This window comes from Seriola dumerili, unplaced genomic scaffold (genome assembly GCF_002260705.1).
Source record: "Seriola dumerili isolate Sdu_G_001 unplaced genomic scaffold, Sdu_1.0 BDQW01000052.1, whole genome shotgun sequence".
Lineage (NCBI taxonomy): Eukaryota > Metazoa > Chordata > Actinopteri > Carangiformes > Carangidae > Seriola > Seriola dumerili.
In genome coordinates, this window is record NW_019174307.1 from 12,440,269 (window position 1) to 12,466,039 (window position 25,771).

The 25,771-nt window shown below is 38.9% G+C and overlaps 2 protein-coding genes across 2 annotated transcripts in view; one reads left to right on the forward strand and one right to left on the reverse strand.

Annotated features, from left to right (window-relative positions):
• Window positions 1-1,829: 1,829 nt before the first annotated feature.
• LOC111218420 (cytochrome c-like) lies at window positions 1,830-3,479 on the reverse strand. The gene is made up of 3 exons (XM_022740719.1): window positions 3,372-3,479; window positions 2,530-2,706; window positions 1,830-2,424 (listed from the first exon to the last, which is right to left on the reverse strand). The coding sequence occupies exons 2-3, from the start codon at window positions 2,699-2,701 to the stop codon at window positions 2,279-2,281; spliced, it is 318 nt and encodes a 105-aa protein (XP_022596440.1). The 5' UTR covers window positions 2,702-2,706; window positions 3,372-3,479; the 3' UTR covers window positions 1,830-2,278.
• Window positions 3,480-7,046: 3,567 nt separating this feature from the next.
• Window positions 7,047-25,771, forward strand: part of osbpl6 (oxysterol binding protein like 6) — a 38,715-nt gene continuing 19,990 nt past the window's right edge. Inside the window, exons 1-4 of the mRNA XM_022740248.1 lie at window positions 7,047-7,085; window positions 15,364-15,613; window positions 24,502-24,624; window positions 25,085-25,138. Coding sequence (XP_022595969.1) covers window positions 15,467-15,613; window positions 24,502-24,624; window positions 25,085-25,138 — 324 coding nt within the window. The 5' untranslated portion in view covers window positions 7,047-7,085; window positions 15,364-15,466. The remainder of the gene's footprint in view (window positions 7,086-15,363; window positions 15,614-24,501; window positions 24,625-25,084; window positions 25,139-25,771) is intronic.

A 25,771-nucleotide genomic window follows, 5' to 3' on the forward strand; every position in this document is an offset into this window, starting at 1 on the left:
CAAATCCATGAAGTCGCGCAGAGAAATACCATCTATGAGGCTTTACTGAGGGTTAATGCAGAGAATCGTGTGAATACCATAACTTCCAAGATGCAGATGCTGGAAACACCCCTGAAGCTCTGGCTACATATCCAGTTCCCACTCTGTGGGGAGAAGGATGGAGACTCCCTTTGCGCACCAGTATAGCCCTCCACAGCATCTCCACACCGTTCACTTAATTTAAGATCATTAAAGCGGATCCAAGCAAAGCAACGTGGAAGCAAATTCAGGCTCAGGTGTAGACTTCCACAGGCATAGGGAATCTAAGAGAGAGCCACTATACGGAGGCATCACCGTCGTATGAGTCTTCTTGTGTGCAAATGACGCCGGCTGTGGTTGGCTCTGTCCCACTGACGCTCGCTTCGTCACACACACAGGAGCTCAGGGTTGCTTCAGCACCAAGCCCTCTAGCCATTTGAACCGTTTGCCCCCCTTTAGAGGCGCTCTGAGTATGATGAAGATGGTGATGAGGATGGTGAGAACTAGGGTAAATTCACCTATCATATGCTCAGCATGCACAATATCGGATATATGATGCAAAATATACAATATATAAAGATATTAAAACGGTGTAGTAGAATAGTGGATATTTGCCCATTTATGATCATTACACACAGCAATAAATCCCTGTTATTCTAAATGTATAAGGCTGTAAAAGGAAAACACCCTCGTGTGTGTGTGCATTATAATTTAATGTTATTATGGTTAAGTACCGTCAGACATAATGTTTTCCTATGCATTCCCTGAAAAAGCATCGGTGATGGTACTGCAAGGTTGACAAGTCATCAAAGTGAATGACGCCTGAAGAAACGTGTTTCATCGCATAAATAACATTTATTTCACATCCGCCAAACTTTTGCACATGTGGAATCTGCAACGGCCTATATCATTTATGTATGTGAGATTGACTTTTATTGGCAGAAGGGTGTCAGAAACATCAAATTCCTTTATACAATATTAGTAGTGAATCTGTTTGCAGTTGTGACATTTTAACGCTAGAGGGAGCAATACTCCACAACTTGAACTGGGAATACAGCTAGACATCCCAGCTCTGATGAATAAGGGCAGTCTTTGTTACCTTGTCCCAACACGGACTTCCCCTGTTATATGATCTGTTTAAAGTGAAACTGTAAGCCTTCAAGGTTGTACAGCTTTTGATATTTACAATGAGCTCATGACACCATAATGTTTTTTTTTTTACCAGCTTTTATCTTCGAGCAGTGATTCAATAAATGCATTCAGAACAGTCAACATGCAGAATTTTCTCTACCTTTAATGGAGGACAAACGCCCTTAAACCTATAACCAACATCCTCATAAATATGCAGCATTTACTACACTCATATCAGTCTCCAAATACAAACAGATTCTTAAATGATACAAATTTCAAGTTACTTCATTTAGAGGTGAAAGCTACTCTCTGGAAAAGAACCAAGTATACAGTATGCATGTCACATGACGCACATCAAACCAGCACCAAGTCACACCTGGCAGGATCCCAGTTTTGAGGCACTGATCTTATGAGTGAATTATAAAATGCAGGAGACAGATCAAATATTATTTATCCATCTTCCTGGTGGAGAAAATTGGAAAGCTGCACACTCTGGCATATATCAATAGTCTGATATTCTCATATATGCACTTTAATTTGATTCACAAATCTACTACCTTAGTCAAAACTGTTTAAACAAGAAAAAAAATGATAGCCTGCCTCATCAACCATGCCCTGTATTTAGTCTGACCACATATTCACTTATGGGAATACATATTCAGTCAAACAAATTTCAAAGATAATGTTTAGTGTCAGTTTTATTCAATTTGCAAATTCAAAAAAAAGGCACAATAAAAGACTGTTGAGGTATCGTCAAAATCAGAAGCAGAGAAGTATATTCATTCTTGGCATGGACAGTTACTAAGACAAATTAATTATATGAAATCATGGAGGAACAAAAATGGATGACAGTCAATTAGCAAACATAAAACACAGATTTCAAGTCCCTACATTCAGGATACACAGTATATGGTTAAATAATTTATGTTAGAAAAGGAACCCGTTAAAACCAGGGGGATATCATTTACTCCACTACAATGGAGGATCATGTCGGATACAGAGGTGCAGCTGCCGACACCACTCAGATTGCTTGCTGTTCTGCCTGATTTTGAAAGAATGACAAGTCCTGGCCTCTTGAGCAGTTTGTGAAGACACGGAAACTGGCAAAGATGCACACATGAAGAGTTCCTTATGAAGTTGCAGACTTAAGATATTCTATAAGGTCAGCACGTTCACCCTTCTTTTTGATGCCAGCGAAGATCATCTTTGTTCCGGGAATGTATTTCTTGGGGTTCTCCAAATAAATCATCAGGGTGTCCTCGTTCCAGACGATGCCTGGAATTAGAGTGAACAGACACGGTGCAGAATCATGTTTTAGCCAAACAGCGTGACACCCAGGACTGTTCAAAAACTCTTGACTACACACATACAAGCACTTACCTTTGCTTTTGTTGGCCTCCGTGTAGGAGTAACCTTCCGCCTGGCCTGTTTTGCGTCCGAACAGACCCCAAAGGTTGGGCCCAACCTTATGCTTTCCACCTTTCTCCACAGTATGACACTGGGCACACTTCTGGACAAATGCCTTCTTGCCTTTGTTAATGTCTCCAGGCATGGTTTCTATGAAGAGGAGATACAAGCACAGGACAATTGGACTGAATTACTTCATTAGCCTTAGATCATTCTTAATAAGTAATCACTGACTAAAGTTAAGTTACCTCAAAATTGCATTTTGTTTCGTATTTTACCTGCTTTTGTTGAATAATATAAAAATGATTCATTCAGCCACAAGAGGGAGCTCACGTACTGGTTGCGCAACCAAATGTGGGCCTGGTATTGTTACCAAACTGTCTTAGATAACTTAACTTGAATGACAGTTTCTCTTATAAAACAAAAGCATTGCCTCTATACGTTCAATATATTTGTGGTGTTAAGATTTTCGACAACATAAAGTGGTAATATACGGTCTCTCATACGGGAACAGATGTTAAATAATGATGATAATAGATAGGTAGGCTACTATTATTGGACAGAAACTTAAGTATGAGCTATAAAAAGCGTTGAATATGAGTTTAATGGAGACATTTGTTAGTATATATGTGTCTCAGATAAAAAAAATCTCGGGTTAAAAAGTCGATATGTCTCCGGAAACACCGGCATTAGACCCACGTTGCCATGAAAGGAACCGGCAAAGATTATCTAGATCACATTTAAGTCGCATAGAAACACACTGCACTAAGCACAACGATCAGAAAAGCTTTATATTCTGATGATCATCGTCTTACCTTTTCTTGATATATCTTAAAACCGACTTCTTGAGTCTTTTAACTTCCCGGGTTTTCGTCCTGCGGCCGGCTCTGTCGCTGGTGATTCACAAATGTGCGTCCTCCCGGGGGGATGTCACTCCCGTCAGACGTCATCAGTCAGCTGACCTGTTTCATCATGCAATGTACACATGGCACATGTAAGACCAGAGACAGTGTAGAGGATCTTTGGTAACACCTTCACACCTGCCTCATTAACGGCTTCTCTCTGATATCGTTACAGCCCACCACACACTGAACAACACAGAAACAATGAACAAATGCTGGAAGGTTTCCTAAACCACTTGGGAGGGGATCACTATGGCTTCAATGACGCTTAATATCATCCTATTAATTGTCACTGACTTATCCTATTTCTTCTGTTACCAGCATGGCCACGAAATTATTGTAAAGAGTGTGATTTGATTCATGTCACAGTGACAATATAAGTGTTGCAGCGTAACATACCTTGTTTTTTCTATTATCGGATATCAACATAATCATAAAAAATTATATTATAAATGGGATTTGACTGAAGTTACACTTAATCTCTCTACCAGTGTCAGGACAAGTTTTCACTCGCATTTCCACTGCAAATAACAAAGTAGGCTATGTGTCATTTCATACTGCTGGAACAAACAGCCGAAAAGGTAATGACACTAAAAGTTAACTTACTGACTTGTAATTCATAGACTGTCTTTTGCCTTCCCACACACTTTTACCGATTTCTTCCCACACAGGATTCATACAGTTCCTGTGACAGAAAGGCTTAAAATGAAAATGTTCAATCATAACAAGGGCTATTCTGGAAATGACAAGCTGTGAGAGAGGGGAAAGCTTAAATTGGAGCATGTCTGAGTTCACAGTGGGTATGCCAGCCATGAAATTTGATATTCAACCATTTCTGAGACAGGCACCGACAGATGAGAAGAGTTTTTGACTACGTCTCAAGTTACTTTTACACATAAAACCTTCCCTATAAACCTCACTGTGTGAAAAACCCCTGGCAGTGAACAGGTTTCCAAAATACCCTGCCACCGGAGTACCACATACTAATGAGCAACAAACCATCACACACTTTGGTTATTCAAGCATTCAGTGACTAGTAACTGTATCCCATATCACTGACCTGCTTGCTTTTCTTTATTCAGTATAACAGGATAAGTATGTGTATTCTGCTTTCACTGACTGTGGTATAATTTTTCTTTCACTTGCTGCTTCTGTACCTGAAAGCAACTGGACACTCAGCTAGAGGTAATCTTATTGCTACACTCAAATATTTACCTTGATGCTGCATTCGCCACCCCCCTGTTGTCAAGTCTTCACAGCCTGTTAAGTTAACTATGACTACGCAAAGCAGCTAAATTGGTAGCTGGATCGATTTTATTCCATCTTTCTGTCCATTCAAAAAGTGCCCATCTGCAGTCTTGATAATGTGATGGTTATTGACAATTAGTTAGTGTTAATATGGCAGACCTCACAGACAGAAACCAACATAGATATCCCACTCTCTTCAAGTGCACCTGTTTAATGTACACTAAGTCCAGTACATTTAGATCTGGTTTGGTCCATCAACTATACAGAAGTAGCAATGCCACAGTGTAAAAGTACTGCATTACAAGTACATTACAAACTATATTGTTATTGATGAATTATGTGCAACTAGTAATTTAATTAATAAACTAATTTTATCTGGTATATATGATGTTGGTTAGTTTAATATATGCATCATAAATTATAAACTAATCCCTTTCGAAATAAAATTTTTTGAAGAAGTCCCTTAGGAATACGTTTCAGTTGTGAAGGAGTCCTGTGGGAATTATGCAGATATTGATCAGGACAATGAATCCCCTTTAGAATACAGGGATGTAAGATGTAAAATCTTAAAATGCAAAGTAGGTAGATGTAAAATAAATGTACAGAGGTAAAAAGCAAAAATGTTTCCATCTGAACTGTAGTGGGATAGAAAGTATTAAATATCCATGCTCAAGTAAAATACCTCAAATTGCACTACATCCCCTTAATTACTTTTGAAATGTATTACTCTTTATTTGCAAAAAATAGGTACAACAATAGTCATACAAAAAACATGTGTGAACTTTGTACCAATCAGAGGAGTCCATTGAAGTCCATTCACTGACATTCACCTTAAAGTTCAAATTAAAATATTTTAATCCAAAATATTTAAAGAATTCTGAGCTTGTTAGTTCTTCACATTTATAAGTTCAACAAAAAAAAAAATGAAAGCAGGGTTTGTGGATGTGACCAAGGATGATCAGCAACTGAACTATGCAGGGAATATTCATTACCATCCCACTGAGCACAAGATACATTGCATTGCACCACTGGATCTGAGTGCTTGTTTGCTGTTCATTAACTGTTAGGATGGGTTGGTGAAAGCCGTTGCCAGGCAACCATACAGTTATACATGGCCTAAAACAAAAAGGTAAAAGCAGCAAAGAGCAGCTAAAAGCATCTGAGCCGGGAGATGATATTCTTACAGGAAACATTCACATTCACTGAATCAGTTTTCACTGTTAATAACATCAAAAATAGTGTGTCTGCAGAGGCAGCATTGGCCCATATTTCACCCCAAAGGTCCTTATGTAATCTGTGACGTATGGAGCGCTGAATTCATCATCGTCTGTGTCATAATATTTTCTGATAAGGCAACAACAAGTAAGCATAATGCCTTGATGTAAATGGAGATCTCCTGGGCTCTTCCAATGGCTATATTAACCTTCTAGTGGACTAAAGGACCAGTGCTCTTGAGCTCAAATAATTATTTGATTGATCAATTAGTCAGCTGACAGAAAATGGATTGGCAACAGTTTTGATTAATTAATTAATTAGATTAAGTAATTTATTTAAATATAGTGAATTTTCTTTGTTTTTTTTCACAATCTTTATAGTTTAGTCCTACCCATGTCTCTAAGCGGTGTGTTATGATCAACAGTATCATGGAATTATAAGGAGATTTCTATGAATTACAATACGCCAAAAAATGTTTTTTTTTAATTTATGTATGTTTATTTTATTTGTTTGTTTGTTTGTTTGTTTGAAAGTGTGTTAAAAGTTTTATTGTGAAAATTGGTAAAATGCTATACCTTTTATATATTTACAGATGTTACAATTCTTTGTTAGTATATTTGCAATGTCGGTAACTGTATAAAATGTCAATATATTTGAGATACAATAACGTATATTTTTTCCACCAGGGGAATCGTGGGGGCCACTGGGCAGTTACCCGCTTTGCCCGGTTGGTATGATCCCGTCTTTGCTGTGTGGGATGGACCTAAAGTTTGCTGCTCCGAGTCCGAGGTCTGTGTGACTCCATTACCGTGTTTTGTGATCAGCCACTGTCCGCCCGTGTTTGATCCATTCCGGTGATTTCTTCCCGCTCAAAGCCAATCTTGCTGCAGGGAGGAGCGACCGGAGTGCAGCTGAGCTGAGCCGAGCATCACAGCCCGCATTCAAGGAAACAGGCAAACACAGCACTTTTTCGACTTTCCACAATGTTCTAGCCTCCGTACAGCAAACGTCTGTGATAAGAAGAAATAGATATATTGGATGTGGACCCCTATGGAAGCCGCTTGTCTCTGAGAAGCTGGGAATCTCTGCCCAGTCAAGGGAGACCCCCTCAATTGTTTCCTGCGCCAAGAACTGTAAAGACATGGTCATCACTCCGCAGCTGTGGTAAGGCAATGAGCTCTCCTCTCTCTCTTTAAAGACAACCACAGCGCCAGTTTTGCTTATACAGAGGCAACTACTGTGTCATAACACTGCTACGTTAAACGAAGGCGCAGAGCCGCTGCTTTGGTGCTTTAATCAGCCGCTCAGACTGAGACCCCAGCATCTCATCTTTTGTATTTGCATCCTGAGTGAATCACCGAGGACCAGTCAGACATGAGCACATAGCCACCGCTGACTTAGCTAGCTGCTGCTAGGCTGACACAGGGATACATGCATCCAAACATTGCGTGTCCCAACATCACGGGGACATCATCCTGATCTAGGACCCCCTCCTAAAAAAAAACAAAACATGGATGCTGTAGTGGGGGTAATGAAACAGCCAGGCAGCCAACTCTGTACCTGACTTTGAAGATGGAGACGTAATGCGTCACTGACATTTTCACCTTTTTAACTGAGCTTCATGGCTTCTTCCACCGTCCCAATAGATAGCTGTCACCATATATTAGAGGTATATTGATTGACGTGACCTCCACTCACAATATTCTTTATATCTCACCCATTATGATGACAATGTTGACATACCAACTAATTGAAAGTTAGCCAACTTCTGTCACTTAAAAGATTGCTCCACAATATCACTCTGCCTGGTTTCCAAACTGAAGGTCAGCCAGTGACTTTGCAGTTGTTTAAAATAGCACCGATTCACATAAATTAAAGAGCAGCAGAGGGGACTGGAAAGCTGAATGCATTTGTGGTTTATCACTGGCAATGCTCTCTTGAATGGATATTGCTTTGATCAGCAGTGATGATTGATTTTCTGATATATTTCTTGGCCCGGCCTGAAGAAACCTCCTCCTGAAGGTGTCCCCGTCCCATTTAGACGAAATCTTTGCAGAGCTTCTTTCATAAAGCAGAGGCCAACCTCACTTTGATTCTCAAAATACTGGATTCAGATTGTCTTTTTTTCATCATGTCATGTCATGTCATTCATGTTACCAGTAAGGAGGAAAGCACATAATAATAATAATAATAATGATAATAATCAATAATAATAATAATAATAATAATAATAATAATAATAATTTTTAGGCATTTAATTAGCTGATAGATTCAATAACTAATATATGGTTTTAAGGTACATGACTCATCTATAGCTGTCCCCTTCATTTGCTTAAATGATTGGTTCTCTATAATCACCAGCATGTCATTTGTTCTCTCTCTGTTATAAGTATGATTAGTTTTTGGTTCCTATGTTTTCTGGTGGTAAAGTGCTTGGTGTCATTACAACATTATACACACTAATCTATAACCTGATATCTGATTTTGAGTTGCAATAGCAAAATGATACTTAATGTTATAGCCAACTTTTATGGGCTGAATATAAACAGGTTTTCTTCAAAAATGTCTTTAACCACTTAACATAGTAAGCCAAGCATCTAAAACAAAATTTTGTGTTGTCTTGACACAAAAATAAAGTACAATAAAAAGTTAAGAAATTTGGTTTTACACCAGGCAACAATTGACTGGATCTTCAGCGCCAACTTTCAGTTCCTGACAGTTTCCAATATGGGCACAGGTCAAGCAGTACTTCAAAAGTATTGCAGTGTGATACCCACCTCTACCTAGATGATGTAATGTGTGCAGCTCAGGATAAACTGGCTCTGTCCAGTTGGTGTTGTTGTTTTTTTGTTTTTTTTAAAGAAGAAAAAAAAAGGCAGGTCTATTTTAAAGATGCTCACTGCTTCAAGATGTCATCCATTTAGCCTGCTATTGTATACCCAGGTAAATGGTAAAAACACTGCTGTGCTGATCGATATGCATTATGAGCCAGTTGTAAATTCAGACAATGGCTGTCCTCAAAGACCCTGTAATATAATCTTGGGACATGAGTCTGCTTTTGTTGGCCCACTTTAATTATGCAACAGAGCGGGGAGATCACATCAGCAAACTTGGTTGGAGTGCTGGTCGATAATGCGATATTGTGGGTGGTTTGGATGTGGTGACAACACAAACGTAAATGTCTTTCCTCTCCTATTAAGAAACAGCTACCATCATTCTTCATCATATTACATGTTTTGTGAGGAGTGATGCCATTAACGTTTGTGTGGTATAATGTGCACGAGCAGCAGCAGCAAAGTGATCACTGATTCACCTTCTCTCCTTCTTATTTTTCATTGGTTTGTTTGGCTTGGGGTCCTGTGGTGCAGCTTGACATACTGGGTGTCTAAATCTTAAGTTTATTTTCCTCACCCCTCTCAGATCTCACAGAGCATGGCACACAGATCGAGGGATTACTTGGGTCCTCTATACCTCTCTCTAGACAGCTCTGCTTCGCTCTTCTTGGCTTGACCCACATCAGGAAAGATGATAGTCACTGCTTTATTTGTGATACTTTATTGATCCCTGAGGGAAAAATTTGACTTTTCACTCACCACCCCCCACCAAAGTCACAGCACATATTCAGCTACAAAAAGCCCCGGAGCCTGTGGGAATTTAGCATCTCGTTCAAAGACATTTCAGTAGAGCAGACTGTCGTTATTGCAGGTGAATGAACCTTCATAAAGGTCATCACAAAGTAGGCTAATTCACCTAAATAATTCACATGATCACAGGCACTGAAACTGTATCTGTCATCATATTTCTTGGGCCATGAAATGTACTCACCAATCCTAAATTAAAAGAACTAGATATCCCAAAAATTGACCTCAACATCCAGTGTTTTTTGTGTTCAATCAACACAAATATTATCAACTACTAAACCTCAAACACCTAACCGACTCCTTATTACAATGTATTAATATACAACCAGTGAAATTTAATCTAAAATACCAGATTACAGTATAATGCCATTAATCTTTTGATTTGCTCAGTTGATGCTGTGAAACAGAAGGAGATTTGGACACTTTATAATTATTTATTCTACTGTGGAATCAGCCAACAAAAGGAGCAAAGACTAAATAAATGGGTGTCAGTGGATCTACTCCATCAGGTCTCAATGACTACAACCACACACTTTTCAGAGCTAAGAACAAACAACAAAAAGCCTTTATTTTTCCTTTACAAGACAAGAAAAAATATCCTATGATGTAATAATAATGACCAATCTGTAAATTGGCTTTATGTCGCAAATATGCTGCTAATATAGACAATAGAATAGTCACAAATGAAGACCTCATCTCTTGTTAATGCCCAATCATTAGAGCTGTTTACTCAGCTTGTTTTAAGAGTCTCCAGAGTCTAGTTTAATGAAGTTTGTATGAATGTGTGGCCTTGAATGTTAAATTTAACATCAACAAAAAAACCCAAAAAACATTCCATGGTACATAATCAGATGATGGCACCAGTCAGAGGTCAAATAATGTTCTCTCCAAGATCTCTCTCTGACAGTTTTCATCATTACTTTTGATTCAGAAAACCCCTCTATATAAATCTGGTTGCTTTTCTGGAGCATGAAATTAGACAGACAGAACTTGTTTTATGTGTGTGGTTGAGCTGAGAGTGTGTTTTGGTTTGAAGGAAATGGATGGGAAAGGGAAGTGAAAGTCTTCTTTTGAACATCTAGACCTTTCATGGAAGTGGTGCCACACAACTGCTAACTTTAAACTGTTAGGAGGAAATTGGGCAGAGGATCAAATTTCCATAAATAATTATTTATAGTGTGTAATTCATCAGCACAAACAAAGAGGCTACATGTTGCAGAAATGCGGTTTTCTAATTAATGTACAAATGGAGTACAGAGCTTTTCTCACTTCTTCTCTTCACCTATTATATATACAGTATGTGTTAGTGTGTGTGTGTGTATATATATATATATACTGTATGTGGTGTATGTGATACATATACTGTATGTGGTAAATATAAACAAGGAGGGAAAATCAGAGGGGGATGTTTTTGAAACATATTTATTCATGAAAATAAATAAAAAAGTACAGTGGCCCTATACAAACTAGTCACTCTAGTTTTACAGTATCACACAAATGCTTTTGCAATACCACTCATTTGTACTTAAATACCATGCTTGGCCACACTTTCTTTCACGTAGCTGTTGCAACCCTAACCCAGGGTGGAACCCAAAGCTAGAGCGGTGTTGACAACAATTTCCTTTTTCGTTTCTTTTTGCTGTTTATTTCCAAATTAAGATTTAATCACATTTTTATTGTGGATCAGTTGTGTCTGATGGGTAACCTAAATTTGATAGCGATAGCATGTTAAGACAGCTCAGCCTCATTGTAGCAGTGAATGTGGTGAAGTTGCTCAAGTCTGGTGGCATTTTATTCCAACTTGAGGCATTATAAGAGTGTCGACAGAAGGCTCCTGTTCCCAGTCTGTTACATACTAGTGTCATTGTTGCTTTTCTTAACTGAAGGCTCCTCTTTGTCCTGTAGTATATGCAGCCACAGTCGATTATCTGAACCGCAGACTTTCAGAAAATGTGCACGTGCATCTCTACATAATATTGGAATATTTTGTTTGATTTATACAACTAAAATCATTTGAAAGATCATCATTGAGGGGAACCACTGTGTAATATATGTGTCATATTGGATATTGGATATCATGTTTTGAATAATCTGTTCTCTGGATTGGAGCTTGAGGGCTCACATCTCCAGTAGCAGCAGACAAATCAAATAAATAATACTACATTTGTAGAAAAAAAAAGAGTTACACATCCTATCCAGTAAGTGTTAAACATTTTTTTTTTTTTACAGTACATTTCATCTAACAAGTGTGTGATCCTGAAATTAGCCCATTGTAATAGGGTGGAATCAGACCTTGCTGGACTGACACAGTATGTTTTATTTACACCAAAACACACACATAATCATTTAAAAACCACAATTTTGTAAAGACAGCATAGTGTTTGGTTTCACATGGTCTCGTGGTCTTGGCCAGGTGTTCACAAAGTGTTGTTGTAGCTTCCACATAGCAGTGCATGCCTTGTTCTCCTGCTTAGAGGACCATAATCATGGTGACTGGATTTAGAAGATTAAGCTCATGGCTAATCAAGTCCTGGGCGGACGTTCCCCAACATGGTGACTGGCTTCATATGGAGCGGCACTGCTGTTTGTCTGAGCAGGAGTCAAACAGACAGCTCTATGTGGCTCTGTCAAATTTTAAGAAACTGGCACTTTCATCCGCTTGTCAACTGAAAGACGTTTTGAACTGTTGGTTTACACTACAAAACCTCTGTGTTGCTCACAGCAGTTACTATCTAGATGAAGACTTATAGGGTTAGAATAATTGTCCTGTTTAGTCAGATAGGGAAATTGTTTTGATTCTGTTTTAATGTGTGCACAATGAAGAGAAAAAGTAATCATTTTTAATAGTCATAGTTACAAGTTTTCACTTCACTCTTGCTTACAGGAGCTTTATATCATCTGTTTTGGTATCATTCTGTCATTTTCATGTGCTGATGTTTGGCTCTTTATGTCTTTAATGTACAGTAAACATCAACTATACCCTCTACATGCAGAGACTTACTGTGTGTTAAAATAGTCTAGTTTACGCTGAAGGTACTCCCCACTTCTGCTTCCTTATTAGGTCAAGGAGAGTGGATCTATTAAATAGGCTAAGAGGCATACACTATCTGAATGGACTTAGCACCTTGTCTTACAGTAGCTTAGATCCTAGTTGGCTTAAGACAGGGCAGGGATGATGACGTTGTCAAAGGATCTGAATTATAGATGATAGTGTGTGTGAGTATACTGCACCATTGCACATGAGAGTGCATACTGCTGAAGTGTGCAGAGCTCCCCCATGGACTCAGGGAGTTTCCCCGACACATGGGAGAGCCTAACAGACACATCCTGTAGCTAAAACCACAGGGAGCTCTGAAGTTGTAAACAATAGCCACAAACAAAAACAGTCTGAGATGTTGAAATCCTGCACCGCTTAACAGTGTTCTGTGTTTCATCTAGTTCCATATTAATAATAATAATGATAATAAGAACAAAATAATAATGACAGTAATGGTAAAATGTCAAAACAAATGTTGTTAGTGAATTTGGTTACCATAAGTAGGGTTACAACTAATGATGATATTATTTTTTCACCGATGTCTGTTTATTTCTCAGCAGGATTACTCAAAAATTACTGAACCAATTTGAACTGAACTATGCAGAGGGATGGGGCATGGGCCAAGGGAGAAACCCATTAAATTTTGGGGCACATCAAGAGCATTTACTATGAATTTGAATGTTGAAATTAGAATTTTTTTTGAGTGAAGTCTGGTGTTTGACACTGGCCTTGCACTCTGAGTGCCCTTCTAGTTTTCTTTTATTTATTTATCGGGTGATTTATCAATATAAATCCTCAGAAAATGTCAAAATGGGCATCAAAACTTCATAAAGCCCAAGGTAGTGTTATCATACTGCATTTTTTCTGACAAAGTCCAAATTTCAAAGATATTTGGTTTAGTATCCCAAGAGACAAAAAAATGAGAAGCTGTAAGGGTTTGTTTAGAATTTTGTTAAAATTTGACTTAAAACAATCAATCGTGGAGTCGATTGATTAATTTTATGTTAATCAACTAACAGATTAATCAATACATTGTTTCAGATTTAACCATATTTTTACATAGTAACCACACAAAGGCTGAAAATACTGCTTTTCCTGCCAGCACTTTCCTATTTTGTGATCAAGGTTAATAGACCACACCAGTGCAACAGTGCTTTTCCTCATACATGATTTATTGTTGATGTGCTCGATAAACCAGATATTTCACATTATGTGATACAGTTTTCTGTGTTTATCAGACTGTTCTAGCCGAGGGAAATGACCCTCGAACGTCTCTTACTATGTGTTCATTATATCCACTTCCACTTTACTAATTCCTGCCTCTCAACATGTGTTTAAATACTGCATCCTCGGAATCTTATCCCCAAAATATACGTGAGCAATATTGAGGTATTTGATCAGAAATGTTGTTATTTGTCCATGTAAAGGTGCAATAACATTCTCAGTATCTCACCAAGTGTCTCAGTTTCTAAATTGAGCAGGGTTTGTTTTCTACAATCTTGCAATCGATGTATGTTTTATCAGTGCTGAGACCTCCTGAGAGCTCAGACAATTACACAGCGCCACGGCAGGCAGTGTTATAGGTGTCGGCATGGAGCAACACAGTGCCATGACTAATGATGAAAACGAGCACTCCCCGTCGCTATGTGAACATAAGGTTAACCAGACATTTTAAATCAAGTAGTTAATCAAATCGTGGCCCTGCAAGTACAGACTGAGTTTTCACATTTAAACCAGAGGATGTTCTTCTTGGCTCATGTTTTTAAGCTGGTATAAGTTAGTTTTAACTGGTTTGTGACCCAACAAGTAGAGCTGTTGATTCTTTCTAGTATCGATTTGGTATCCTCACTAATTACCATCATTATCACAGTGGTAAGTGGATGTTTAAGGATTTATGCAGTCCTGTGGGATGATATCAATCTTCTGCAGTGCAGGCAGTGACTACAGTCATAAATTGACATTGTGATCCGCCACATTTCCTAATTGAAAACACAGTTCAATGCCTTGATGTACAAAGATGTACTGTTTTTCCGTTGAACTGCAGTAAGTGGATGGATACGGTTAGAAGCTCAAGGTTAGAGCTGATGCGATTAGTTCATTGATTTTTTGATCAACAGAAAAATAATCCACAACCGTTTTGATTATCAATTAACCATTTGAGTAATCAAGCAAAAATATTGAAAAAATGCCACAATTTCTCAGGTTTCAGCTTCTAAAACAGGAGGATTTCGTGCTTTTCTTTGATGTGGATGAGAGTAAACTGAATATCTCTGGGTTTTGAACCATTGGTCAGAAGAAAACAACATTTGACGATGTCACCTTGGGCTGTGAAAAAGTAACCAGCAGATTAATCGATAATCAAAATAATTGTTAGTTGCGGCCCTAAAATAGATTCCGTTTGGGTTGGAGATCATTTGGTGCATACCTCTGCTAAATGCAGTGTGTTGAGTAATCCTGAGTGGCACCAGTCTCATAGCAAACATAATGAAAGGTTTATCCGGTAATGCACATGTAATGAAAGAATCTTAAAGACCCCATGCTTCAAAGAACAGCTCAGGGTGTCTCTACTGAGCATCTGTGAGTTAGATGAACATACTGAAATTGATGGAGGACAGTTCTTAAAGCCTGGGAAAAGGCCCAGGCACTCATTTCTAACAGGAATAAACAGGACTAAGTGGTGTTTGATCAGTTATAGTGTGGCACAGTGTTTGGTATAAACAACAACAGTATTGCAACGATAAAATTCCTGACTTTTGTTTTTCAGATGAGCAGCAAGCAGTGAGCGTGAGGACGTGTCAGAGGATGCTCCTGAGCTGCGTGATCCAGTGCTGAGGGAGGTCCACAGAGCCGACTGGTCGGTCCCCACCATGTCTTACCACCAACATTACCAGCGAGGCCCTCACGGCCGCACCATGAGCTCTGAAGACAGGAGCGCCACGCCAATCAACAAGACCTCCACACCGGTTCACAAGAGCGCCTCCTCCTCTTCTTCTTCCCAGCGCGACAGCCGGCAGGTAATTTTCAGGCCACAGGAGGAGAAAATCCATCTCGAGATAGTTTCTAGGGATGGCAGCACTTTGAGTGAAGGTAACTTGAGCAGAGGTAATAAGAGGAGAAGTGAACATTATTTCCAGTTGCTGCAGTCCTCTGTCAGTAGGACAGTTTATACATAAAAAAAAAGGCAGATTGAAAAATAGTCAAGCTATAATTAGGATTTTTATAAAATCAGCTTCTTTGTTGACTAATGCTCTGGAGACACTTTACTTTTTTATTAATCTTGCATGTTTTGTTAACTCACAAAACACATTTTAAATTGGCGTTTCTGCATGGTCACAACCTATGACCACTGGTGAAAGTAGTACTCAAAAGCTTTTCTAAGTAAAAGTACCAATATAGCAATGTAAAAATACACCAAGTCCTGGAAGTAAAGTCCTGTAAGTACAGTAAAAGTATTATCAGCAAAATGGCGATTAAAAGCATTAAAAGTAAAAGTACTTGGCTCCTGTGACTGTTGTCATATATTACATTATTGGATTGCTAACACTGATCCATCAATTCAAGCTGCAGTTTACTGTTACGCCTGGTACAGGTGCAATTCGTTTTAACAACTTTATATACTGTTTGGTGGTTTAGTCCAGTGACTCTCAGTCAACTATTTAAATCAAACTATCTGGGAAATTTAGATGGGAAATCTTTTGTGGAACCGTTAACGACTCAGAAACATCCGAAACCTGCGGCCAGAGGCCCCAACTAAACGCTGCTTTTTTAAAAAGAGTTTCGTATTATTGTATTGTAAGGAGAAGGCAAATATTGATATTAATATTTCTAAGCCTACAGCAGCCACACCATGTAGGCAGTTAATCAGGCGTCATGAACCCCCTCAAACCGTGCGTCAAACAACGTCGACAACCACTCTGGCAGAATGCAATTCGAAAATTAGCCGGAAGCAACCAATTCATGGTTATAATTAGACTTAATCACTGAAGTGTCTTCCCATCTTTATATTCGTAGGATTATTTTGACTAAGTGGTTAGTTAAATCTGTCGAATTGTTTCTCTATTTCTGCTTTGCAGATGAATTTAGGCAGACAGAACAATCTCCACTGCTAATGACTAATGATTAATAGTTGATTCCCGGGAAAAGTCCTGGAACAAAAAAAAAACTAATTGAGTCTAAACCCTAAAAGACCTTATTGACTGATGAGCTGACTAATCAGGTAAAAGAGAGCAGCCCTAATTCCCTGGTTAGTAAATAAAAACCTTACAGAGACATGGTAAACAATGAGATATAATCTTATTTCACAGTTCACAGGACAAGTCTTTAAGTCTAACCTCTGCAGTAAGCCATCTGAAGCCCCGGCCCTCATTACCTCACTGAGCTGCTGTGTCACTGTGGCCACGCAGAAACAGGACACCGAAACTGGAATCTCTGACATCACAGCTTTTCCGTCGGCACTGGTTCATGAATGTTTCATGAGGGACAGGCGGAGGCTTGGTGCTCCACTGAACATGTGGCACGCTCTGGTATGCTGTGTCGGAGCCCAGCTTGTGTCCGCGGGAGATGGCTCTCAGAGGAGAAAGAGGGAACTGGTTTGAGACGGGGCCTGTTTGAAAAGCACAGTGGAAGGGCCACTGCTCGATGAGGCAGACAGTTAACCCCTCCAACCCTTCTGTTCATTGTTCCTTTCTTTAATGTCGCCCGCTTGCTTTTGCTAACAAAGCCTTCACGGGTGGAGGGGTTCAGCATTTCATTTCCCTGACGCTTCATAATCTTAAAGCCAAGTTCATCTCGAAGAGAGGTTATCTATGAGCACTTCTTTTCTTATTCATCTCTTTTAATGTGTTTAATGTGTTTTGCCAAAAAGGGTAACTGTAAAGATAGCAACAAATTAAGTCTTTGTCCTGTAGATCCCCTTAATTCTTTACACCTGCCTGATCAAGACCTCAAGATAGTCAGCGGTGTATAGAGGGAATCAGCAGCACGACAAGAATTTAATTGGGAATTAGCTCTTGATCGTTGCAGCTGTTTTGTTTCATGATTTAACAGTGTTCACTAAATGATGCAGTGATGTGCCCGTCCGTGGGTGATCCAGGCACTTGATGTAACGATCACAGAGGCAGGTGTATCACTCAAAACCACAGTTAGTCTTACAAATCATCTTCTATTCTCTTGAGCTGTCTCAGGGGTTTAGCTCACAAGCATGATAAAAAATGCACAAGGAAAGGGCTTATGCTACCTGCATATTTCTAAGCTCATTTGAAGAGATGCCGACTTTAAAGTCACGGTGCAACGTAAGTAAAAGTATCCTTAGCTACCATAATATGACATATTTCTGAGTGAAACTGACTGTGGCGGGGAGTAGTGGCGATTCCTCAGATTTCAGTGGATCACTCAAAAGTGGATTTTATTTTGGTTGACAAAACAATCTCACTGCAAGGTCCTTTTAGTAGCTGTTCTGGAGCTTTTGATTGCCTGACACCATCTTCCTCATCAGGTGTAGTTTCACCAGTTGTCATGAAAATTTTGCAGTTTGAATTTCCATTTTACTTTAGCACTTTAGGGACCTTTCACACATTTTGTCATAAAAGTTGATCTTTTTGACCTTGGAGACAGCAGTTGAAAAAACAGTCTTACTACAAGGTCCATTTAGTAGGTGTTCTAGAGCTTTCAGTTGTATCACAATCTTCCTGATGACTCCATCTGTTGATGAAGATCATGTGATGAGCCTTTGGCTGTTTTTTCAACTGTTGTTTCCAAGGTCAAGAATGAACTTATTAACTTAAATTATTATTATAGAGGTGACTTTATAAACATGGCTGATGAGTTGTGAGGTCTGCAGCAGAGAGCGTCTCTGGACTTTATTGACATTGTGCAAAGTTATGCATACACCTTAGTTGTGGACCTTCATGACAGCATTATGCCACATCACTATCTGCTAGGTGTATTTTGTGGAGGGAGTTTTCAGTGATACTATGTAGAGAATACAGTGTAGAGTGCATCATCTCGAGGGACTTCCTGAGGAAGCACAGCAGACACTGAGAAAAGACCTTAGCTAGCTTGGCTGGGCCTCAGTTTTTGAGGAAAAATGAGAGCGTGGCATTTTGGTTGGGGGGAAAGGCCTTAATGAGATCCAGCCCCCATTTTCAAATCAATATGTGTCACTTTCTCCTCTGCTGACAACTACTGTTCAGTCAGGAGACCCTCATGAGAGCAATTAGAGGCTTCACCTGCAGTAAGCACAGACACTCACACACTAACACACACACACACTTAAAGTTTGTGCATTAAGACGTTACACAATGAGTCAAGATGTCGCTACAAATATCCACTTTTCTGTCTTTCTGCTTGTCATTTCCTGGTTAGATAAAAGACTTTCGGCTTAGAGATAGTAGGAGGGACAGATGGAATCAGATGCTGTGTTTGTGTTAAATATTTAAGAAAGATCCCTTTGATATATGAGAGCGTGGAAGTCAATGATGTGATTATCAGTTGCTATTAGATCAGATAGTGGCTGTTCTCATGGTAATGACCAGAATATACTGATGTTACTGCAGATGAAAAAGGACTCCGTATCTTCTCTCTCCTGTATAGATGTCTTTCTAAAAAAATGTAATTAAGAAAATGTAATTTATTGATTCCGTGGCCAGGTTATCATACTGTATGTATCTAATGTGCTGGTTTGACATATCTGTTAATATAATTTTCTTCAGCACACAGCAGACCAACTCAGAAGCAGAGGAGGTGATCTTGACAGAGAACAGAGTGATTTTTATAAGCTCATAGACATGTTTGGCACAGTCTCTGCAAGTGGTGCCAACCCTGCCACGAATATTTCTGGTTTCAACTGAAGTTTTGCCATGATCTTCCCCATGACATAAACCAGCTTAACGCCTTTGAGAGAAAGCATGGACAGATCATGCTGGAGTCAGAGTGAGACCCAAGTTATTTTCTATAGGGATTTATTATTGATCCAAAATCTAGATGGGAAAAACACACCCATGAAAAAACAGGATTTGGCCGCTCTCACCACAGCATGTAAGCTGTACTTTTTTATAAAGCAATTTGAATGTGCTACTATATATAAAAACACAGATGAATCATTTGTTGTTTGTCTTTAGATGATCTTCTCCTGCTTCTCCACTTATTTTTTTTTTAAGCAATTTGAATGTGCTACTATATATAAAAACACAGATGAATCATTTGTTGTTTGTCTTTAGATGATCTTCTCCTGCTTCTCCACTTATTTTTTTTTTGTTGTTAGGTTTGAATATGATTGTTTCCTGTGCCAAACACCTGAGCCCCAACACATCCTTTTCAGTCGACAAAAAAATTTAATTCAAGGTCCAAAAGTGAGTAAGTGGACGTTGAATTAATCCTATCTCACCTACAACACAGCAGGTCACACGTGTGGACTGCACATCTCTAACTGAATGTGTGGTGTTTACACAGTGCATTAGACTGTGCTTAGACGCAGTCTCTCAGAGTGTTAGCTTCTCATCCATGTGGCAGCCCACTCTCCTACTCTAAGCTTTAGTGCTGAGCCAGCCAGACACTGCAGTGAAATCCATCCCCAACAACAGTTCCTCTGTGGTTATTAGCTTCTGAAATATCAGTGCTCACAGGTGATTGTGAAAGAGGATGTGGGAACATGTTACAGTTTTTCTGTCAGGGACTACAGTTTCATACTCGTAAACAGTATCTTCTTGCATTGTGCAACTACAGCAGGAGATACAGCAGCATACTGTGTTCTGCATTTTTAATTATTAATAGTTTAGTGGTGTTTTTGTGGGTAACACATAGTTATAGAGTTTGTAAAGTTTGTACTCCCACTATGTCACACACTGTTACTATTGTAGACAAAAAGTTTGTTAATATCTATAATGGGTGCTCTCAGATGCTCTTTATAGAACTGTTGAAAAGGCATCGTGCGCTCATAAAAGGTTGTAAGATTTATGTTTGTGTCACATGAAGTTAGGAGTTAATCACTGTTGACTGATGAGTCTCATCTATGGAAGACGAATATGGTCGTAGTAGCAATCATTTTATTTTATCCCTAATCTTGAGATCACAAGTTAATTCCTATTTTAAGATAACACAGTTTCTCAAAGCTAGCGCTGCAGCTAATGATTATTGATTATTTTCTTGATTATCCAATAAATCATTTGTTCTCAAGATAATGGAATAATTAGCTCATTATCCCAAATAGAACTTTAAAGTAAAGTGAAGATATTTATCCTGTAATCCCTGTTGTTTTTCTGGGACAAGATAATGAACTCCATGCTACAAGAAAATTAGTTTGTTTTCCCAAGATAACAAGATAGTCAAAATGCGATCTCAAAATTATGGGATAAAGTAAAATGATTGCAAATAGGGCTGTTCTTGGCGTCTGTAGTTGTCCTTTCTAAACTGTGACTGAATGTTGTTCAGTTGAACAATTCAATTTTCTAGCCATTATTTTATTTCATTTTTTTGTGTTTGGTGATCAGTGATTATGTAAGCCCTTTAAATTTTAAAACTCCCATGAAAATGTAAATGATTAAGTTGATTTCATTATTTTATCACTCTTTTTATTACATCATTATGTTTTGTAGGGGCCTGAATACACTAAGGAGGAAATAAACTGAAATAATTAAATTCGAATGTGGTTGGGTTGGGTAGCAGTGTAGACTGTCAGTGTCTATGGGGGAAGCAGGATGTGTAGGAGAAATTTGTCATCAGAAGTGGGCTGTTGTAGTGATATTTATAGTACTGATTTAGCCTAAGGTATCCCCTAGGAGTGTTTGTCCTTTATCCTGCTCAGGAAGACCTTAACTGTAATAGTTTGATTCATTGCAGCATCAAAAGGTCTGTTGTGCTACACTGCTGGGTGTCACTGCAGGTGATGGATCCCAGAAGACTTGGCCTATGAAAGTGACACGGTTAGACAGTAAGATTGATTTAGTTGATGATCAGATTATTCAAGTCCTTTCCCTGTTAATGTACTGGCATCTAACTAGACCTGGAAAAGAAAAGGTGAGAAAAAAAATGATCCAGAACAAAAACCTAAATCAAGTTAATTTTATCCATATCAAACAAACAGGCTCTTGGAACAAATCTTTTTAAATCTTGACACAGAAAAGCAGACGGCTCCACTCTGAGTCTGCCACAAGATCCTTCATTAAAGAGGTAAGCTCACCAAGAGGGAGCTTTAAATTATTCCGCAGCGAGATCAATGAATGTGGGCAGAGTGCAGGAAATCACTTTGGTTTAATTCCGCTCTATTTTCAGGGTCAAATAACAAAAGCAAACTCTTTGGCTGTAGCAGTAATTTCCATATAAACCTCCAATTCTGTGTTGTTTACTATATGTAGAGCCAGAGGTTGTGTGGACTGTTCCTCATGGGGAATTTGTTGATTTACATTGTTGATTGGTTTGGATCTTAAAAGGATACGCAGGGAAGTGCATTGAATTGCAATATTTGCAAGCCACAAGCCATTCTTTATTTAGTGTAGTATTGATCTATCAATTTAGAGTCAGTTGAAAGTCTGTTTGTAATGCTTCAGATAACACACAGGAAGTCTTTATTGAGAGTTTCTCATGTGCTGCTGGATGCCTGTTGGAGAGGATGCCCGTCATGTGTGTGTGTGTGTGTGTGTGTGTGTGTGTGTGTGTAAGGCTGCTGTGTTCTGAAAGAAGAAGCTGTTGATGTTTTGATCATTTCACAGGCAACATTACAGAGTTGAGTTTTTCAGTTGATAATGAGCTAATTGCTTTGAGTCTAACGAGAGGACCACTGCCTTTTACGTTATGATTGCTTTGAACGGTGAGGCACATTTTTGCTAATGAAGTTGATCTCCTCCACTTCCCTAGTAGCACAGGGCCACTGAAAGGAGGGGGCTGCCGTCGGTGGAGAAACATGACCTCATTACCGGACAGATCTGTTCGCCTGGCCATTAGATTAAACAAGCTGTTGTCTCCTTTTGTTAAATGTCCTGCAAACCAAGGTCGGGTGTCGTCACGCACACCCAAAGAGCTGTCTTGAAGATAGCAGCATCACACTGTGCGGTGAAGAGACACAGGCTATTACTTGGTTTTCCAGAGAAGCTTGTGCATGTTAAATTGTGGATTTTGCCTTAAAGGCTCTGCCTCTACTGATTCAAGTATGAAATTAAAAATTTGACCTACTTCAAGGATATTACATTTAAATGTGTTCCATTTTGTAAAAAGAAATGACTATGTCATGTTCAGGTCTTTCTACAGAGAGTAGACAATGTTTAAGGCTTTTACAACGACATTTTGCAGACTGTAATGCAATGCAGTGAGAAGACATGCTCTGTTGATGTCACGGTTGCTCTTTACAGCTACATGTTTAGCACACAGGACACGACTAAATACAACTGCAGCAGTTGTTGATAAAGGTTGCTGAATCCTGATTGGTGCACTAAGTACGTGACAAAACCTTTTTCCAGCTGAGTCCCGCCCACTTCACACCAATAACAACATAGAGGCAGAAATCTCTCCTGCAAAATAACTATCACCTTTCTAACTCTGGCAGAAAACATTGTTTATGTAGGAACCCGTCACTCATAGTAAGAAGCTGGTCAAGGACAATATGTTTTTATGGCTATTATAGGCATTCTGGGAAATGTAGAATTACTAACTGAGATACAGGCCTGTTCTTGATTTAAGAAATAACAGCAGTCAGAGGTTTTTTTTCAAGTAATCCATCAAAAATCTGTGGATCTCCAGTGCTGTTGTCTGTGGATAAATACAATATTCAAATGGAAATTAATTTTTCATTAAAGATCAAGTAGTATTTGTGAATATTATTATAATACCAGAGATTTGACTCTCATTCTTCATTCACGACTATTTAGTAATGGACCAGAATTCCAAATAAAAAGACCAAACAAAACAAAATACGGTTACCCACGAACACAAAAAAATCTTTTAGTTAACTAAGACTATACAAAACAAATCCTTAGTGAATGAATACCATTTGAAAGAAACTGCCATTACAACTCTTGACTTGATGTAAATAAGCAATATGCAAACATTTGATAGATGGTTTAAAACATGCTATAATGAAGTTGTATGCAGCTAAAAAAGTGTTGTGTTTATTAATGTACAATATTTGTCAGTGATTAGAACTTCTCCTATGAGGACATATTTTACATTGTTAAAACTGTGTTGTGCTATATTATCATACATTATCTGTTTATGCACCAGCCTCCACTCATGGGTGTCCGCAGGAGGAATTATAGTTGTTTACAAATATACGGCTAAATAAGGGGGCTTACGGTAAAGTGTTACCATGTTTGGTAAGCCAAGGCCATAAAAAACACATTTATGAAAATAATATCATACAAACTAATTTTTTTGTTTACCAAGACAATGAGCATGTCAGTAAAAAAAATAACAAACTTGCTCACAAAAAAGAACTTGCTGAACTGAAAGACAGTGAATGGATCATGTCAGGGCATCAGGAGGGTGATGATCCTTTGCTTGCATCAAAGCTGTGATCCCATGATTCCTGGTGTCACTCACACTCACCCATCGGGGCCGACGGTGTGATGCCTAACCTGTCCCTGCCTGACCCTGCTGTCCCTCTACTCCAGAGGCGTCACTTTGATTTACAGACCCACTAGAAGCGGGAAGAGCACAGTCAGGAGAAAGCTAATGGAGTGGAAATGCTGAGAGAGCAGGTGGAATTTGAATGGGGCCGTATTTCTTTAAATGTGTAGTACAGGGGGAAAGAATAAACAAGTATTGAGTGTACCCCTGTTGCTTTCCTCTGTTTGCAAGACAGTGGACATGACAGCAGAGTCTTTTTTTATTGCAGCAAGTGTATCTCTTGTTTTCTTATTATTAGTGAGTGAGTGGATTAGTTCTCACACAGTGCTGTATTTCTACTCCTCTCAAGGAGGCCGACAGCTGGGAAATCATTGAAGGGCTGAAAATCGGTCAGAGCAACGTCCAGAGGCCTGATAAACACGAGGGTTTTATGTTGAAGAAGCGGAAATGGCCCCTGAAAGGCTGGCACAAGGTAAGGTCCACAGGCAAAACAGAGACACAAAAAGCTTTTGGTACTGGAAAAAAAAAAACACGTTCAAACACAGCCGCTCCCCGAATGTTAAACAGTTTGCTGTGTAATAAAGTGCTTTTGCTTGAAAGAAGTTCCCCTTTTCGTGCACTTTGCCCCACCCTCTCTGGGCATCTTCCGTAAGCTTAGTGGAAATTTCATTTGAAGTCTCCACCGTCAGCATCAGCTTAACTGTTGTTTTCTCAAAACACGTGAACACCAGTGGAAAGCAGACCCTGATGTTAACATATTTGAACTCACAACACCACACAACACACGACACGAATGTCCTACAGCCGACAATATGAGGGAATAAACTGTGGACAACTTTGTATTGTACAACAGGTCCACGTTATATGAATTCAATGTCTGTTGTTCCTATCATTTAACTAACACATTATTTTTGTGCTTCTTTGCTCTGCAGCGTTTTTTTGTTCTGGACAATGGTATCCTGAAGTACTCAAAGTCCCCCATTGATGTAAGTAACCCTGACTATAACCCACAGGCACAAACAGGGCAGGCCAGCCTGACATCAGCTTGGCTTGGCAATGAGTCAGCAGAAACATCTGCAGCACGGATCATGATGTTCAGTGTGTTTCAGGAGGCCAGGCCACTTTGCAGGAAAACTAAAGCTCACTAAAATCACTTTACTAAGATTGTTTCAGTTCTTAGACTTTCAGAAACGATCATCCGTGCCAGTGCTGTTTGTGTAAAAGTACAACACTAAAAGAACCCTGACCTGGCTTCCTGAAATGCGGTTTATTGGTTTATTTTTGGTTAGGGTCAGTTTCAGTTGTAGTATTTCACTACTTGCAATCTTAATCCCAGCATTTGTTACATGACATGTCAATCACTTATTGTGACAATAAGTAATCTGAGGATCACCATCACACTAATTATTAATTTTATTTGTGTTTTTTGTGTTTCCCTCCTTGACACAAATATGTACGTATATAATTTTTTCCAAATCATATGTTTTTTCAAATTAGCTGAGCAAGCAGAAGTAGTCCGAGGGTTAGTTAGCCTTTGTTGGGAATCACTGACTTAAACAATAATTTATTATCAAAATAGATTCCAATTAATTTTGTTATTGAATAATAAACCATTTCAG

Excerpts from the sequence above, each read along its gene's own strand:
- LOC111218420 (XM_022740719.1), bottom strand. The coding sequence starts at position 2,701 with ATGCCTGGAGACATTAACAAAGGCAAGAAGGCATTTGTCCAGAAGTGT. Across the intron at positions 2,425-2,529 it reads GGAGGCCAACAAAAGCAAAG|GCATCGTCTGGAACGAGGAC; the intron begins GTAAGTGCTTGT and ends CTCTAATTCCAG.